The following is a 19,581-nucleotide window of genomic DNA, read 5'->3' on the forward strand; positions in this document are numbered from 1 at the left end:
CAATGTGACAACAGTGATGTCAAATTCAGGCACATGTACTGAACTTGAGCCCAAACCAACATTGATACCAGAAGGATAATCAGTACTTCAACATCTATAAGGCATAAATTTTGATTGAAAACAGGGGAAATTTTTCTAGTTTCCCATGCCTTTTACACGTTTTATTTCTAAAAACCTAGAAGCTATAATAAACAACTGTCTATAACTTAATTTGTTGAATCTGCACTCTACATTCAACTTTAAATAGGAATTTTGGATAAATTTTTCAATATCCTATGCAAGGCACCTTTTACCTCTTTGTTCCTCAAACTATATATTAAGGGATTCAGCATAGGTATTACCACAGTGTAAAATACAGAGGCCATCTTATCGGTATCAAAGGAATGGCTGGATTTGGGTTGCACATACATAAAGAATAGAGTCCCGTATAACACAAATACTACTATCAGGTGAGAACCACACGTAGAGAAGGCCTTGTACCTCCCCTCTGCAGAGTTCATCCTAAGGATAGCTGCAAGGATCAACATGTAGGACACAAGAACTATCAAAAGGGATGAAACCAAATTAAATGCTGAACCGATCAGTAATATCAGTTCAACATCAAGTATGCTTGAGCACAGCAATGTTAATAATGGAAGACTGTCACAGTAGAAATGACTAATGACATTATAGCCACAGAAGGAAGAAATAAAAATCTTTATTGTGGTCAGAAGAGAGAGAAAGGCACTGTAGAGATAGGGAACTATCACCAGACCCCAGCATACTCTTTGAGACATGATGACTTTGTAGAGCAGAGGGTTACAGATGGCCACATAGCGGTCATAGGCCATTGCAGATAGAATGAAAAGTTCACTAATGATGAACATTATGAAGAAAGCTAGCTGTATAGCACACCAAATATAAGGGATTGTATTTTGATTCTGTATAAAATTTACCAACATTTTGGGCCCCACAGCAGTTGAATATCCAAGATCAGTAAAAGCCAGATGTCTGAGAAAAAAGTACATGGGTGTTTTTAGCCTGGAGTCCACCTTGGTGAGGATGATCATGCCCAAGTTGCCCACCACTGAGATCACATAGATGATGAGGAACAACCCAAAGAATGGAGCCTGGAGCTCAGGGCGGTCTGTGATCCCCATTAGTATGAATTCCTTTATCATTGTTAGGTTTTGCTTATCCATCCATGCCATTAAGGAAGTTTACTGTGGGAAGAACCATCAGAATAGTTATTAAGTTTCAGAAGTTATCACAAGGTAAAACTTTAGTATACAAAGCCATTATGTGTGAGATAAATTGATTTTTTCAGATGAAGTAATTCAAACAAAACCCATCTTTGTCATTGATCCTAGAAATAAATTTAGAAACTGTTATAACATAAAGAAAACTGTTGCTGTAGAGTTGATTCCAACTCATAGTGGCCCTACCAGATAGAGTAGAACTATCACATAGGGTTTGCAAGGAGTGTTGACATGTTAAAATAATTTTATTTTTGTGTTATATACTGGTTATCATTGCAAGGTATACAGTTCTGTTAGCAATAGAACATAAGATATATTTGGACTACATTGGAAAAGCTAATAATCTATTAATTTTTAAAATTTTAAAATACATGTAATTAGTAAAAACATCAAAGTTTAGAAGGAAGTATAATAAAAATGTATAGGCCTCTGCAGTTTGTTCCTGCATCTTTAGCCCCAATATCCAGAGAAAACCATTACTAATTCATTTAGCAGAATTTGATTTTCTTTTCCTTGTGATCAACAATATTTCTAAATGATATTCTTATCCACTAACTATTTGATTTTTAAAAAGTATATCCTTGGAGGTGGGGCCAACATGATGCTATAGACAGATGCACCACATCATTCCTTAACATCAAAAACACAAAAAAAACTAAGTAAAACAGGGACAAACGTCAATCCAGAGCCCTGTGCATCAAATGAAGAGTCAAAGAAATCAACAAAGCACCAGATGTAATAAGAAACTGCGAGATAATAGCAAGGAGAGATATAAAATGGAGATCTGCTTTCAGCTAATGCAGCACAGATTCTCTACCTTGGACAACTTTTCAAGATCAGTGGACAGGGAGTGCAGGAAAACAACTTCATGGAGCTCCCAGCAAAAGGCAGAGTACCATAACTGCAACACAGCTGAGCAACTAGCCGTGCCCATTGGACAACATGGTAAGAAATATTGTGCCCACAGATAAGCAAACAACAAAGAAGGACAGCCTATATCCTAGATATAACTAATTAAAACAAAAAGCAGAACAAAACAAACAAATCTACAATTAATAAAGAAAGAAAATACTGAAAGCCCTGAAGACAACAGAAAATATCAAAACACATTAAAAAAAAAAAATGGACAGAATTGTTCCAGTAGGTGTCCAAAATAAAACACCAGATGACCTTTCAGCAGAAGAAAAGGCACTGGAACTACATCGTAGGGACTTCAAATCTCTCATATTCAGAGCTATCTGAGAGTTGAAGGCAAAAGCAGAGAAAAATGAGTAAAAAAAATAGACAAAATCATGGAAAAGACAGGCAAAACAATGGAAGAATTCAGAAAAACAATACAGGACCAAAATGCCAAAATAAATTCACAACTAGAAATTATACAAAAACAGCAATTAGAAATTTAAAAGATAGAAAACAAGATTTCAGAAATGGACAGTGTCATAGACGGTCTGAGGGATAGGTTTGAAACAATGGAAGATATGATCAGTGAAATTGAAGACAAATATTTGGATACCACAGTGTTTGAAGAAAATCAGAAAAAAGAACAAAGAAAAATGAAGAAACTGCAAGAATGATGTGAGATTCAGTAAAAAGCAAAAATTTATGACTGATCGGAGTTCCACAACAGGTGAAGAAAACAGAAAACGCAGAGAGGATCATTGAAGAATTGCTGACAGAAACTTCCCTAATATCATGAAAGATGAAAAGCTGACCATTCAGGAAGCTAAACAAACCCCACATAGGATAGAGCCAAAAAGAAAATCACCAAGGCATATCATAATCATACTCACTAAAACGAAAGACAAAGAAAGAATCCTGAGAGCACCTCGAGATAACTGAAAAGTCACAGTATGGAGACAATATGATTAAGCTCTGATTACTCAGCAGAAACCATGCAAGGAAGAAGGAAGCTGGATGTTATACATAAATCCTTGAAAGAAAAAAAATGCCAAGAAGAATAATACATTCTGCCAAACTCTCGTTCAGATATGATGGTGAAATTAGGACATTTCCAGATAAACAGGAATTAAGGGAATATGTAAAAAACAAATCAAATTACAAGAATTATTAAAGGGAGTCTGTCAGTTTGAGGACAACCAACGTCAGAAGACAGCATGAATTTAGGACTCAAGACCTAGATTCCAACCTAGGAAATGAACACTTGAGGATTAAACAAACCTAAAAGATTTATAACAGGAACAAGAGACAATGACAAAAACTTCAGAACAGTGAAAGAGGGAATAAATGGTGTAGGTATAGAACTTTTTATGGAGAAGAAGGCAAGGCAATACCAAGGTATTAAAGACTGGTTGAAACTTAGGAAGATAAGGGTAAGTTTCAAGGCAACCACAAAGAAAACTAACAAACCTATTCACCAAAAAAAGAGGAAAAACATAAAGCTTCAGTAAACACAAAATCTACAAAAACAAAAGAAATAATAAAACACACACACACACACACAAAGGAATTCAGCACAGGAGAGAAAGAGGAACAAAGCAAACATCAGCATCACCAAAAAAAAGCTACACAATGACAGCAATAAACTCACATCTATCAATACTTACAATGAACATAGATGGCCTAAATGGACCCATAAAGAGACAGAAAGTGAAAGCCTGGTTTAAAAAATAAAAAGAACAATATACTGTCTAAAAGAGACCTATCTTAGAAACAAAGACATAAATTTATTAAAAATCAAAGGACTGAAAAAACATATTAAGAAAAGAGTTACCCCCCGCCCCCAGAAAAATTAAAAATAAATAAAAAAATGGAATGACAAAACTCATCTCAGATAAAACAGACTTTAAAACAAATCTACCATAAAAGAAAGAATGGCAGTATATAATGATTAAAGGAACAATCCATCATGAAGACATAACTGTAACAAATATCTATGCACCCAACGACAGAACTCCAAAATACATAAAACAAACTCTAACAGAACTGAAAAGAGAAATTGACGGTTCTACAATAATAGTAATACATTTCAACACACCACTCTCAGTAAAGGACAAAGCATCTAGGAAAAATCTCAACAAAGACAGGAGATCTAAAGGACACAATCAGCCAACTTGATCATGTAGACATATAGAGAACGCTCCATCCAACAGCTGCAAAATACACATTCCTTTCAAACACACATGGAACGTTCTTCAGAATAGGCCACATCTTAGGGCACAAAGTAACACTTAACAAATTCCAAAAAATTGAGATTATTATAAAGTATCTTCTCTGATCACAATGCCATTAAAGTAGAAACTAAAAACAGTAAGAGGAAGGAAAAAAAAATCAATTACATGGAAACTAAATAACATCCTGAATAACAACCTGCTTAAAAACCACTGGGTTATAAAAGAAAGCAAAGATGGGAACTAAAATTTATAGAATCAAATGAGAATGAAAACACATCATACCAAAACTTTAGGGACACAGCAAAGGCAGTGCTCAGAGGTCAACATACAGGAATAGATGCAAACATCAATAAAAGAAGAAAGGGACAAAATCAAAATATTTGCTATACAACTTGAAAAAATAGAAAGAGAACAGCAAAAAAAAAAAAAAAAAAAGAAAAGAAACAGATCCCACAGCCACCAGAACAGAAATAATAAAATTCATAGCAGAAATAAATGAAATAAAAGAATAGAAAGAATCAGCAAAACCAAATTTGGTTCTTTGAAAGGGTCAAAAAAAAAAAATCCACAAACCACGGAACAAATTGGAAAAAAGGGAAAAACAGGAGAGGACTCAAATAACCCAAATAAGACATGAAATGGGGACATTACAACAGACCCAACTGAAATAAAAAGGATTATAACAGTGTATTATGAAAAACTATACTCTAACAAATTTGAAAAGCTAGAGTAAATGGACAAATTTCTAGAAACACGATACCTACCCAAACTAATGCAAAATGATGTGGAAAATATGAACAGACCCATAACAAGAGACTGAAAGGTAAGAAACAAAACAACAACAACAAAAAAAGTCTCAACCGAAAAGTCCTGGCCCAGATGGCTGCATTGGAGAATTCTACCAAACATTCAGAGATGAGCTTACACCAGTACTACTATTTCAGAACATAGAAAAGGAAGGGATGCTTCCAAATTCATTTTATGAAACCAGGATAACCCTGACGCCAAAACCAAGCAAAGACATCACAAAAGAAGCAAATTACAAACTGACATCTCACATAAATATAGATGCAAAAACTCTCAACAAAATTCTAGCCAATAGAATTCAACATCATATCAAAAAAATAATACACCATGACCAAGTGGAATTTTCCACAGCCTGGAAAAATATTTTTTTGATTATTACAAATACGATGAAGGTCTAATCTCTGCAAGCTACAGGAAAATCCAACACCTCTACAACACAAAGACAAATCATCTAATTAAAAAATGGGCAAAGGAATTGAATAGACACTTCACTTAAGAAGATATTCCAGCAGCTAGCAGACACATGAGGAAATGCTCAAGATCACTAGGCATTAAAAAAAAAAAAAAAGACATTAGAGAAATGCAAATTGAAACCACGATGAAATACCATCTTGCCCTGACATTACTGGCAAGAACCAAAAAAAACAGAAAATAACAAATATTAGGGAAGCTGAGGAGCAATTGTAACTCTTATGCACTGCTATTGGGAATGCAAAATGGTACAACCATTTTGAAAAATGATATGATGCTTCCTTACAAAGATAGGTGTACCACATGATCCAGCAATCCCACTCCTAAGAATATATCTAGAGAAATAAGAGCAGTCATATGAATAGACATGTGCACACCCATGTTCATTGCAACATTGTTCGCAATAGCAAAAAGATGGAAACAGCCTAGATGCCCATCAACACATGAATGAATAAAGCACAGTACATACACACAATGGAGTACTATGCAATGATAAGAAACAATGATGAATCCACAAAGCATCTCACAACATGCAGGAATCTGGAGGGCATTACGCTGAGTGAAATAAGTCAATTACAAAAGGACAAATATTGTATGAGACCACTACTATAAAAACTCATGAAAAGGTTTACACACAAAAAGAAACAATCCTTGATGGTTAAAAGTGGTGCAGATGGAAAAACACTAAATAGAAAATAGCTAAGTGGTAACTTCGGTGAAGGGTAAGACAGTACACAATACTGGGGAAGCCAGCACAACTTGTATAAGGCAAGGTCATGGAAGCTCCATAGGCACATTCAAACTCCCTGAGGGATCCAATTACTGGGCTGAGGGCTGTGGGGACCGTGGTCTCGGGGAACATCTAGCTCAATTGTCATGACACAGTTTATAATGAAAATGTTCTACATTCTACTTTGGTGAGTAGCATCTGGGGATCTTAAAATCTTATGAGTGGCCGTCTAAGGTCCTATGCTGGTCCACCCCATTGGGAGCAAGGGAGAAGGAAGAAAACTAAAGACACAAGGTGAAGGTTAGTCCAAAGGACTAATGAACCACAACTGCCACAACCTCCGCCAGAGCCAGTCCAGTCCAGCTAGGTGGTGCCCAGCTACCACCACTGACTGCTCTGACAGGGATCACAATAAAGGGTCCCAGACAGAGCTGGAGAAAAACATAGAACAAAATTCTAACTCACACAAAAAAGAACAGACTTACTGGACTGGCAGATATTGGAGAAACACCTTAGGGTATGGCCTCTGGACACCATCTTAGCTCAGTGATGAAGTTACTCCTGAAGTTCACCCTTTAGCAGATGATTAGACAGACTCATAAAACAAAAGGAGACTAAAGGGGCACGCTAGCTCAGAGGCAAGGACTATAAGGCAGAAGAAGACAGGAAAGCTGGTGATAGGGAACACAAGGCCCAGAAGAGAGAGTGTTGACATATCTTGGGTTTGGTAACCAATGTCACAAAACAATACGTGTGCTCACCCTTTAGTGAGAAGCTAACTTGTTCTGTAAAAAAAAAAAAAAGAGTATTCTTACTCCTCTAAGCTTCTATACGTTTTAACCTTTTTTTACATATATATATAACGATAGATAAGTTTGCTAGCTTTCAGGAGTCTCCAGCATGCCTACTCTAATGCAATTAAACCACTTTTTTTCGTTTTTCCTTTCCTCTAGAGCAGCGTATCCCACACTTCAGGAAATGAGTACCACCTTTCTGGTTTTCACTATGTTGAATATCATGTCAGTGCTGCATGAGTAATGTATTCAGTCTGAAAAAGAAAGATTAACAGATATTCTCACATTTGCTTTGATCTAAATATTAACATCTCTAGTTAGAATTCTCTAACACAAATACAACTTCATAAAATGTATTTGATAACGCAACAGCTAAAATTGTCTAGTAAATTGCTATAAATATACCACAAAGTGAAAACAAAGTTCTGAAGCTGGCAGTGCTATCTGAAATGCTTCAGGGATTGGGACATAGTACTGTTTGTAGTATCCTGGTATGAAGTAAAGAAAGCAGCAAGGAAACAGGGGAACTGAATATTGCCTGCCTCATTTAAAATGCCCAAGGTTTACTCATTTAAAGGTACGTGGACGAGATGAATACTTTATTTTTACCAGAGAATACTGAAAGGAGTAGAGTAATAGTTTCTTATAATTTAATTTTGGATACTAGGTTCATATCTTTATCTCCTCTTCTATTAACTATACATCAAACAGTTTCAATTAATAAATTTAGTTTGAGAATTGTGTTTCCTCGACCTTTATTTTCCCAACTTCTATTTCACATTGTTTTAAAGACAGGTACTTCTGTGTTTTTAAGGAAGAGATCTATCCAAATTTGGTAGAAACTACGCAGATTACAAAAAACAAATACTACTCTGAAACTCATGTTAAAAGGTCATTGTAACACTGAATAAAATTAAATATATAATTAAAAATATTTAAAGGTCCACAATTTCAATTATGTAGGTGCAAAAATCTTATACAATATTACAGACTTTACAGTGTGGAAGAAAGTAACTCCCTCTGACCAAATTGAAGAGCCCTGGTGGTACAGTGGTTACAGTACTTGAACACTAATGAAAGATTGGTGGAACTCACCAGCTGCTCTGTGTGAGACAGACATGGCCGTCTGCTCCTGTATAGATTTACAGCCTGGGAAACCTTACGGGGCAGTTTGACTCTGTCCTATAGGGTCACTATGAGTTGGAATTGACTCAATGGCAAGGAGTCTGGGTTTTGGCATATGACCAAACTGAATGATCCCAGGTTGATCTGGATAATTTAATTCTGGAAAATTCATAAATATAATTGACCGTATTAACTAATTAAAATAAAAACAAAATATTATCAGCATTTGAATAGACAAATAACACTGCATAATAACCAACATTCCTTTAGAATGGACAAAAACTTCACAAATTTGGAATAGAAGGAAAATTTCACAGCTTGGTGGAATGATTTCAAAAAATGCCCAAATAATCCAACTCTAAAAATGAGATAAATTAAAACTTTACCAAGAGAAATTATAGAAATCTTAAATAAACTGATGGAAATTCTCGTTCCTAAATTACACAACTCTATGTCATAATCATGTCAATTCTGCCCAAATTGACCTATTTTTCCAATGTCAATACAATCAAACTCTTACCAGGGGATTTTGTGCAATTTGACACTGCCTCTGAAATGTGTGGAAACCCTGGTGGCATAGTGGTTAAACACTCCGGCTCCTAACCAAAAAGGTCATCAGGTTGTATTCACCAGGTGCTCCTTGGAAACTATGGGGCAGTTCTATTCTGTCCTATAGGGCCGCTACAGGTTGAAATAGACTTGACCGCAACGGGCCTGGGCTTGGGCTCTAAAATGTGTATAGAAAATGCAAATGGTAAAGGAAAAGCAAGACACACTTAAAGATAACCTGTTTTATCAGATATCAAGACTTATAGAACTACAGTTATTGATACAATGTGGCAATGACAAAAGAAAAAACAAGTGTATCAATGTAACAGAATAGAGAACCCAGAAAGAAACCAATATACTTATGGAGCTGTGCTGCATACCAGAAGCGCCCTGTTAAGACAGTGAGATGAAACGAGTCTATTCAATAAATGGAGCTGGATAATATAATTATTTCTAAAGAAAGGTTAAAATGGATTTTTTTCCACAGATAAATAAACCAATTTTAGTTTTTCAAAGCACTTATTGTTAAAATACTCAAAGTCTAAAAAGCATAGATGTCAATATCTTTTTGATCTTGAGATAAATATTTTTAAAACAGACTCCCAAAAATTAACAATAAAAAAATTAATAGAGCTAACCATACTTAACTCAAGCACTCCTGTTTATTTAAAAAAAAAAAGAGAGAGAAAATGCAACCACTTTAGTAACTAGGCCTCTGGATTTCCCTAAACAAAAAAATTCCAGAAAATCAGAATAAAAATTCTAGGTTAATTGGCAGAATACCCCTACCTTATAAAATCCAATCTATTTAAAGATGTACATAAAAGTAACAAAACACGTAGGTAAAGTTAAAAAAAAAAAAAAAAAAATTTACCTAGCAGCAAAGCAGGAAGGAAAATGGTAAAGCCTAATGCTCTAAACTACAAAAAATTATATCTAAAAATAGAAATAATCCACAAAATTTGTACAGTTCGGCAAGCCTCTTCATCTCAAGACCCATTCTATTGAAATTTTACAAATTTCTGGAGCTCTGAAACCTTCCATGTGGTAAAAGAAACAATCTAGGGTTGATTTTATATAGTATGAATTAACTATCGCTTTTCATCCTCTTTTATAGGGATAACCATATTTTCCAGCTCCCTTCACTGTCCTGTTGTAACATGGAGCTCTGTCATACACACAGGTCTATGGATGGCTTTCTGAGTTGATGTCCTTATTTTTCCTCCCTGGTTATGATTGGAAGAAATGGAGAAACCGAGTAGCTGGCCATGGCAGCAAAAATTCCAGGGCAGTACTGGGATTTGGGGAATGGACCTGAAGCCCAAGGCCATCGTCTTAAGCAAATGGAACCTCCAATTTCAACTGTTTTCTATAAAATGTAGAAAATAGTCTCAACTAAGGTAAATGTGTCTGTGAAATTGAGGGCATTCTGCTCTCATCCAAAGGAGGGAGTGAAAGAAAGAGAGGAAGGAAGGGAGAATTTTGAAGGGCCCTAAAAATACATCGGGTCCTGCTGCCTTTGGGTGAGTTAATATGACAGAAACATGTACACATACTAATTATTTAAAACAATAAAGCAAAAGGGACAAATACTCATATTACTCTCATCCAACACAGTTAACAGGGACATGAGCCCTTGTTTATGTTCCCGCACTTTAGTGTGTAAAATATACTATACTGCACCATCTCGATAGGGAAATACTAACTCTGAAATAGAGGGCTATCAATGAATGAAATAAAATCAACTTAAACCTTTTCTCATTAAAACTTTGAAATCAGACAGAATGAGCCCTTGAAGAATCCTACTTTAGCAAGTAGCAATTTTTCGTAACTTAAGAAAAGATACTCATAAATTTGATGTTCCATGTCAATCCCCAAACCTCTATTATATGGCTTGTTATGGTCCTTGAATTTTTTTTTTTTTTTAAACTGTACTTCTTGAATATAATTTTATCCCATTGTGTCAGAGAATCAAATACATGGAAAAAACCTTATGGACTGAGTAGATTCATGCTTTGCATTATACCTGTGCATTATAACTGGTACTTACGTGAGGTATAAGAAGGTCTCTTACCCTCCTGTTTCCATCCTTCAGAAATAGTTTTCCCAATTCACCTTTGAGATGAGAACAGATCAGGATGAAAACTTCCCTCAGTGAATCAGAGGAGAAAAGAAATCCCCAAGCCTGGAGTTAGGGAGTGTTGGAAGTTCAACAGCACTGAAAGTAGAACCCGTATACTTGATTTATAAGGGTTCCAAGGATTGACAGCCCCTGAACTTTGAATTGTGCTGATTTTAAACTCAGTCTTGCCTTCACTAAAAAAATGCTTGGACATGCTTCTAAGCCTTGAGGCTCGCTTCTCTATGGAAACATGTAATACAGAGATTGTAGGGGCCAGGCGTGCTATTATTGCAGTGAGATGGGTATATTATCTTAAGTCAAGATGCCTAATATTTTATTTTGGCTTTGTCATCAACTTTCTACTTCAAATGTCACTACACAGAAAATCTCTGTTTCCCCACCTAGAATCACCTTGGACTACCTTTGATGGTAGTTCTCCTAGACTTTTTCTGGCATGTTAGCAGCTTCCTGTCTCAAGCGTTTCTTCTTCTTTGCATTTCAAAACATACAGTTCTGTAACAACTTTATTGAGCTAATAGGTGGCAACCAATTACCTCACATCGAGAATGGTTACAAGACCTCGACCTTCTGATACACTTTCCTGACCTTTACAGGATTCCTGGGTGGTGCAAGTGGTTTGAGATGGACTACTCACCTAAAGTTTGCCTCTTTGAACCACCCAGTGGCACCACGTGACAAGGTCAAGCAATCTGCTTCTGTAAAGATTACGGGCAAGAAAACGCTATGAAGCAATTCTACTCTGTAATACACGAGGTTGCCATGAGTCGGAATCCACTCAATGGTAACAGCTTTGGTTTATATATATATACACTTCTATTTATATATATAATGCTTCATGGTTTATATCCAAATATCAAAACAAACGAACAAACAAAAAAAACAGAGGCTGCCAATTCTGACTCACAGGAAACCTACAGGATAGAGTAGAACCGCCCCACAGGGTTTCCGAGGAGCGACTGGTGGATGTGAACTGCCAACCTTTTAGTGAGCAGCTGACTTCTTAAGCACCGTACCACCAAGACTCCTAGCTTGTTTCAGTAACGCTAAAATAATTCTCAAGGGACAATGCATTTAGGACATTATCCTAATGAGTACAATAAAAAAGCAGTATAACTTTTATCTGGAACAATCAATGACATACTGAAAAAGTGATTTTTTTCTCCAAATCCGTGCTAGTGTACACATTTTCCTATAAGTGAGAAAAGACACATGACATTTCTGTCACATCTCTCGAGTTCTATGTAAAGCACTGAAGTCATTTTTACATGATTTTATAAGACTATTTACATTATTTTATATGATTATTGAGGATAACATGGTTCTGCCGTTTTAAGCTGTATTATTATTATTATCGTCATTATTTAATATATCTTCATTTTGCCAGACTCTCGAAACATGGAAGAACGTCTCACGGACAGTGCTTAGACTTGTACTGTTATTAGAAAACCAGGCCGTGTGGAGATTTTGCTGCTGTTGTTTGCTGCTATGGAGTCAGCCTCAACTCCGAGCACAAATGAAGGAAACGCTGCCTTCCCTGCGCCATTGTGGATCAGACCGTTGTGATCTACCGGGTTTCTACAGGCTGATTTTCAGAAGTAAACTGCTACGCCTCTCTTCCTAGTCATTCTTAGTCTGGAAGCTCTGCTGAAAAATGTTCGGTACCATGACAACCTGCAAGCCTCTACCGAGGGACAGTTGATGGCTCTGCGTGAGGTATGTTGGCCAGGAATTGAACCCAGGTCACTTGCAAGGAGGTTAAGAATTCTACCACTAAACCACCACTTCTCCTTTACAGGGTGTTTTGATGACCAGCCATTTGCTGTGGAGTAGACCGTCGCTCATGGAGACACCATGTGTGTCACGATAGAGCTGTACCACATAGGGTTTTCAATGACTAATTCCTTTGCACCATCTGAGGGCTCCCAACACTAAGTTAGGTGAAAATGAATTTTTTTCCACAATGCGAGTATCAAGGAAAATATGCATTGAAATATATTTACTTAAATACGCAAGTAATTTTTGAGGGAGAAAAAAGACCCAGAGCTACTAACAAATGAGAGAAAAAGATGCCTCGATTTAAAGCATAATACATTTTGCTGATTTTAACTTTGCAAGGTCTCTTATTTTCTTAAACCTATAGTGGTGCAGAGTTTAATCTTATTTCTCATCTGCATTAGATATATATTTACTTACTCATTTAAGGAATAATTTGATGACATTTCAAAGACTCCATCCAGCCTTTGAAGGATGGGGGAGGGGCAGTCCTCTTACTGATCAGACGTGGCGTGAGAGACCCATGATGTAGTAAAACGGACACTTAAATATTTTGCTTTGGCCATGCCTCCAACTGAAATGGTGTCTTTGATCCCTTGGTGATATTGGTAAATTCAGGAAATACATGAAATATCATGATATATTTGAAAAACAGCAAATGCTAGGATCATCAAAATATTACTAGTTTTTTTTTTAATTTAAATAAAACCAGAAAACAATATGGTAATCTGTTATTAATTGAGGTTAACAATTGTAAAACAAATCCGATTACCTACAAATGACAGTGCCACATCTGACATCTTAATTGAGGGCCTGAAAAAGCAAAATCCACTGCCGCTCAGTTGATTCTGACTTGAAGTGACCCCATAGCATTTCCAAGGCTGTAAATCTCTACAGAAGCACACTGCCACGTCTTTCTCCCTTGGAACCCCTGGTGGGGTGGAACTGCCATCCGTTCCGTTAGCAGTGGACTCCTTTAACCACTACACCAAAAGGATCATGAAAATCTTAGGGATTTGGAAGGGGAGTTAACAATATTAACTGCACCTTCTGAGCCGGTATTTTTTTACAATCTGAAGAATATCAACTAAATGTGGAAGAAATGGAATTATATGTCTAACTTTTCTCAAGGACTGTAAAGGTGGTTGCAACATCATACTACCTCAGAAAGTATGGTTATCAAAGAGAATTGTTAATTCCTGTGACTAAGTCCTCTAGTGTGGGTTTGAGGTTAAATGGCAGTTGGGGTCATGAAAAAATGCTGGAACTCTGAGGGGTAGTCACAGGAATATGTGCCGCCTACCTCACTCACCACTAATGAAGAATCCCTGTGTGCTTCCCTTGCATAGCTAACATAGCCCAATAAGGAGAATTTATGGGCTTCTTTCTTCCTTTGAGGGTTTCCCTGAGGGGAAGGAATACAGTTTGTTAATTACTCCTAAAGCATTTGAAAGGTTCAAAGAAAGCCGATGAGATATCTACTAATTATACAAAATACCTTTATATTCCCACAGGAGGGGGATTATTTTAGGTAACTTTTCACAACTTCTCTGGGTTAAGCCTACTCTGCTGCCATCTAGGAATCTAAAATCAAAATATTGTACCTGTGAAGACACAACAGAGACATGTATAAATTCTACCTAGTACATAATTTAAAAAAAATTCACAAGGGAAAATTGTGTTTTCTCCATTTTCATGGTGTTTTGAGGGAGTCCCTGGGTGGGGCAAACCATTAAGCACTGGGCTATTAACTGATAGGTTGGTGGTTCAAACCTATCCAGAGATACTTCAGAGGTAAGGCCTGGTGATCGGCTTCTGAAAGGCGACAGCCACTGAAAACCCTGTGAAACGCATGTCTACTTGGAAACACATGGATCTCCCTGGTTCGGAATTGACTTGATGAGAACTGGTTTGGTTTTGTTTTTGGTATGGTGCTATTAATTTATTATTGAAGTATGTACACAGTATAAATATGTTTTTAAATACTTAATACATCTTTTTAACCAGAATCCGCATTTAATAATAGCAGCAAATATCATTAGCAGCAACCCAGAAATATAACCACTATGCTGACTTCTAATAGAACAGGTTGTTGTTGTTGTCAGGTGCCATCAAGTCAGTTCTGACTCGTAGTGACCCCATGTGAAACAGGAGGTAAATTTGAATAATAGTGGTCTTAACTGGTTGTCCTTGTAGGTATACGCATATTATCCTATCACTGACAGCATTGTGCTTCAGGATTCATCTTGAAATGTCCTTTTTGACAATGAATGGGACAATATGCGTCTTCAATGTTTCCCTCCTGATATAACAGACCTTATTATTTTCTGATTCAAAATGGCCAGTACTGGTCCATTTCAGCTCACTAATGCCTCAGAAATCCATGTTCATGCATTCAATTTCATTTTTGATGACTTCCAATTTGTCTAGATTCATACTTCGTACATTCTACACTGATTATTAGTGAATATTTATAGTTATTTCTACTCATTTTGAGTCATGCCACATCAGCAAATGAAGGGCCCCAAAAACTTGACTCCATCCACATCATTAAGGTTGACTCTACTTTGAGGAGGAAGCTCTTCCCCAGTCATCGTTTGTGTCTCTTCCAACCTGAGGGGCTCATCTTCTAGTACTATATCAAGGTTCCACTGCTATTCATAAGATAAAACCCTATGTAGCTAATTTTCTCAGAAGTACACTGCAAGGTCCTTCTTTCCAGTCTGTTTTAGTCTGGAAGCTCCACTGAAACTAGTTTGCTATGGATGACATTGCTGGTATTTGATATACCAGTGGCAAACCTTCCCGTATCACAGCAACATGCAAGCCGCCACAATACAACAAACTGACAGACATGTGGTGGAACAGCATTGATAAGTTTTGCCAATTTTTATTGCTGTTGTGGTTATGGACCATCAAGTCTGTTCTGACTCATAGCGGCCTTATGTACAACAGAAGGAAACACTGCCTGGTCCTGCTTCATCCTCACAATCGTTATGCATGAGCTCGTTGTTGCAGCCACTGTGTCATTCCATCTCTTTGAGGGTCTTCCTCTTTTTTCCTGACCCTCTACGCCATCTTTGCTTCTAAGGAACATTCTGGTTGTACTTCTTCCAAGGCAGATATGTTCATTCTCTTGGCAGTCCATGGTATATCCAATATTCTTCACCAACACCACAATTCAAAGGTGTTAGTCTTCTGTATTCCTTATTAATCGTCCAACTTTCACATGCACATGAGGCGATTGAAAATTCATGGCTTGAGTAAGGTTCACCTTAGTCTTCCAGGTGACATCTTTGCTTTTCAACACTTTAAAGAGACCTTTTTCAACAGATTTGCCCAGTTCAATGCATATTTTGATTTCTTGACTGTGACTTCCATGGGCATTGGTTGTGGATCCAAGTAAAATGAAATTCTTGAAAACTTCAATCTTTCTCCGCTTATCATGATGTTGCTTATAGGTCTAGCTGTGAGGATTTTTCTTTTCTTTATGTTGGCATGTAATCCATCCTGAAAGCTATAGTCTTTTATCTTCATCAGTAAGAGCTTCAAGTCCTCTTCACTTACAACAAGCAAGGCAGTGTCATCTGTGTAGCCTATGTTGTTAATGAGTCTTCCTCCAAACTTGATGCCCCATTCTTCTTCATATAGCCCAGCTTCTAAGATTATTTCTTCAACATATAGGCTTAATAGGTATGGTGAAAAGATACAACCCTGCCACACACCTTTCCTGACTGTAAACCGTGCAATATCATCCCCTTGTTCTGTTCTAATGACTGCCTCTTGGTGTATGCACAGATTCCTCATGAGCACAATTAAGAGTTCTGGAATTCCCATTCTTCACAATGTTATCCATAATTTCTTATGATCCACAGAGTCAAATGCTTTTTCAGAGTAAATGAAACACAGGTAAACAGCTTTTGGTATTCTCTGATTTCAGCCAGGATCACATCAGCAATGATACACCTGGTTCCACATCCTCTTTCGAATCCAGCTTCAATTTCAGGCACTTCCCTGTTGATAACTGCTGTGGTCATTTTTGAAAGATGTTTGAAAAATTTTACTTGTGTGTGATACTAATGATATTGCTTGATAATTTCTCTATTTGGTTGGATTACCTCGCCTGGGAATAGGTATAAATACTGATCTCTTCCAGTCAATTGGCCAGGTTGTTGTCTTCCAAATTTCTTGGCATGGATAAGTAAGTAATTCTAGCTCTGCATCTGTTTGTTGAGACATCTCAATCTGTGTTTTGTCAGTCCTGGAGCCTTGTTTTTCACCAGTGCCTTCAGTGCAGCTTGGACTTCTTCCTTCAGTACCATCAGTTCCTGATCAAATGCTACCTCCTAAAATGGTTGAACATCCACCAATTATTTTTGATACAGTGACTCTGTGTATTCCTTTCATCTTCTTTCGATGTGTCCTGTTGTTTAATATTTTCCCATAAAATTCTTCAATATTGCAAGTTGAGCCCTGAATTTTTTCTTCATTTCTTTCAGCTTCAGAAAGGCCAAGTATATTTTTCCTTTATGGTTTTCTAACCGCAGGTCTTTGCATGTCATTATAGTACTTTGCTTTAACTTCTTGCATCTTTAATTCATTATGAGTTGGAACTGAATTGACAACACCTAACAATGACATACATATATATATATATATATACATATTTATATATATGTAAATATATATACTCACACACTCAAACATACACATATATTGGAATTTGTATTCTAATTGCATTAAAATTATGGGGTAAGTTAAGAAGACTTGACATTTTCATAATATTTATTTCTTTCAACCCATGGACATGGTATGTCTCTGCCTTTATATCTTCTTTAATAACTCAGTAACATTTTGCAGTTTCTAGCCTTGATGTCTTCAAATCTTACATTAGGTAATTTCTTATTTTTTTTTATTTTTGTGCTGTTGCAAATCATACTTTTAAATTCTTTTCCACATGTTACTAGTGCATAGCAAAACAATCTATTTTTTGGAATATATTAATCTCATATCTGTCAACCTTGAAAAGTTATTTCTTTCTCTTTAGCTGATACATTATTCTAGGTTTTTTAGGTACACAGTCATGTCACTTGAAAACAGTTACACTTCTGTTTCTGCTTAGTAACATATTTAACTTTTATTTCAACAGAAATCTGAGGTGTCATCTATTATAAGGGAGACAGAGCTGAAGTGTTGTGAAGAAAGATGTTTTTAAAATATTTGCTATATATAAGCAAGGTACAAACACTGTGGTTTAAATGATATGTAAGACACAAAGAAAATATATTTTTTAAAAATTTATTATTTAATTTTTTAGAAAAGATTATTACTGAGAGATGGATACAAAAGGCTTCACTTTAATGGTAACATACATATTTGGCAATGTGACAACAGTGATGTCAAATTCAGGCACATGTGCTGAACTTGAGCCCAAACCAACATTGATATCAGAAGGAAAATCAGTACTTCAACATCTATAAGGTATACATTTTAATTGAAGACACGGGAAATTTTTCTAGTATCCCATGCCTCTTACACATTTTATTTCTAAAAACCTAGAACCTTTAATAAACAACTGTCTGTAAATTAATTTGTTGAATATGCACTCTACATTCAACATTAAATAGGAATTTTGCATAAATTTTTCAATATCTTATGCAAGGCACCTTTTACCTCTTTGTTTCTCAAACTATATATTAAGGGATTTAGCATAGGTATTATCACAGTGTAAAATACAGAGGCCATCTTATCAGTGTCAAAGGAATGGCTGAATTTGGGTTGAACGTACATAAAGAATATAGAGTCCCATATAACAGAAATACTATTATCAGGTTAGATCAGCATGTGGAGAAGGCCTTGTACCTAACCTCTGCAGAGTTCATCCTGAGGATAGGTGCCAGGATCGACATGTAGGACACAAGAACTATCAAAAAGGATGAAATTAAATTAAATGCTGAACAGATTAGTATTATCAGTTCAACATCAAGTGTGCTTGAGCACAGCAATGTTAATAATGGAAGACTGTCACAGTAGAAATGACTAATGACATTATAGCCACAGAAGGAAGAAATAAAAATCTTTATTGTGGTCAGAAGAGAGAGAAAGGCACTGTAGAGATAGGGAACTATCACCAGACCCCAGCATACTCTTTGAGACATAATGACTTTGTAGAGCAGAGGGTTACAGATGGCCACATAGTGGTCATAGGCCATTGCAGACAGAATGAAAAGTTCACTAACAACAAACATTATGAAGAAGGCTAGCTGTACAGCACACCAATTATAGGGGATTGTATTTTGATTCACTACAAAATTTACCAACATTTTGGGTCCCACAGAAGTTGAATGTCCAAGATCAATAAAAGCCAGATGCCAGAGAAAAAAGTACATAGGTGTTTTTAGCCTGGAGTCCATCTTGGTGAGGATGATCATGCCCAAGTTGCCCACCACTGAGATCATGTAGATGATGAGGAACAACCCGAAGAATGGAGCCTGGAGCTCAGGGCGGTCTGTGATCCCCATTAGTATGAATTCCTTTATCACTGTTAGGTTTTGCTTATCCATCCACGCCATTAAGGAAACATACTGTGGGAAGAACCACCAGAATAGTTATTACATTCCAGAAGTTATCACCAGGTAAAACTTTAGTATACAAAGCCATTATGTGTGAGATAAATTGATTTTTTCAGATGAAGTAATTCATACAAAACCCATCTTTGTCATTGAACCTAGAACCAAATTTAGAAACCATTACAGCATAAAGAGAACTGTTGCTCTCAAGTCAATTCCAACTCATAGTGACCCCACCAGATAAAATAGAA

At 36.5% G+C, this 19,581-nt stretch overlaps 1 protein-coding gene and 1 pseudogene across 1 annotated transcript; both read right to left on the reverse strand.

Moving 5' to 3' along the window:
- Window positions 1-239: 239 nt before the first annotated feature.
- LOC126079755 (olfactory receptor 8K3-like) lies at window positions 240-1,181 on the reverse strand. Its single transcript, XM_049891005.1, has one exon. It carries the CDS (start codon window positions 1,179-1,181, stop codon window positions 240-242), a length of 942 nt encoding a protein of 313 aa, XP_049746962.1.
- A 17,199-nt stretch (window positions 1,182-18,380) lies between these two features.
- On the reverse strand, window positions 18,381-19,324 carry LOC126078682 (olfactory receptor 8K3-like; annotated as a pseudogene).
- Window positions 19,325-19,581: the final 257 nt, after the last annotated feature.

Source organism: Elephas maximus, chromosome 7, assembly GCF_024166365.1.
Source record: "Elephas maximus indicus isolate mEleMax1 chromosome 7, mEleMax1 primary haplotype, whole genome shotgun sequence".
Taxonomy (NCBI): Eukaryota; Metazoa; Chordata; class Mammalia; order Proboscidea; family Elephantidae; genus Elephas; species Elephas maximus.

Bases quoted from the DNA above. Each gene is read 5' to 3' on its own strand.
- LOC126079755 (XM_049891005.1), bottom strand. From the start codon at position 1,181: ATGGATAAGCAAAACCTAACAATGATAAAGGAATTCATACTAATGGGG.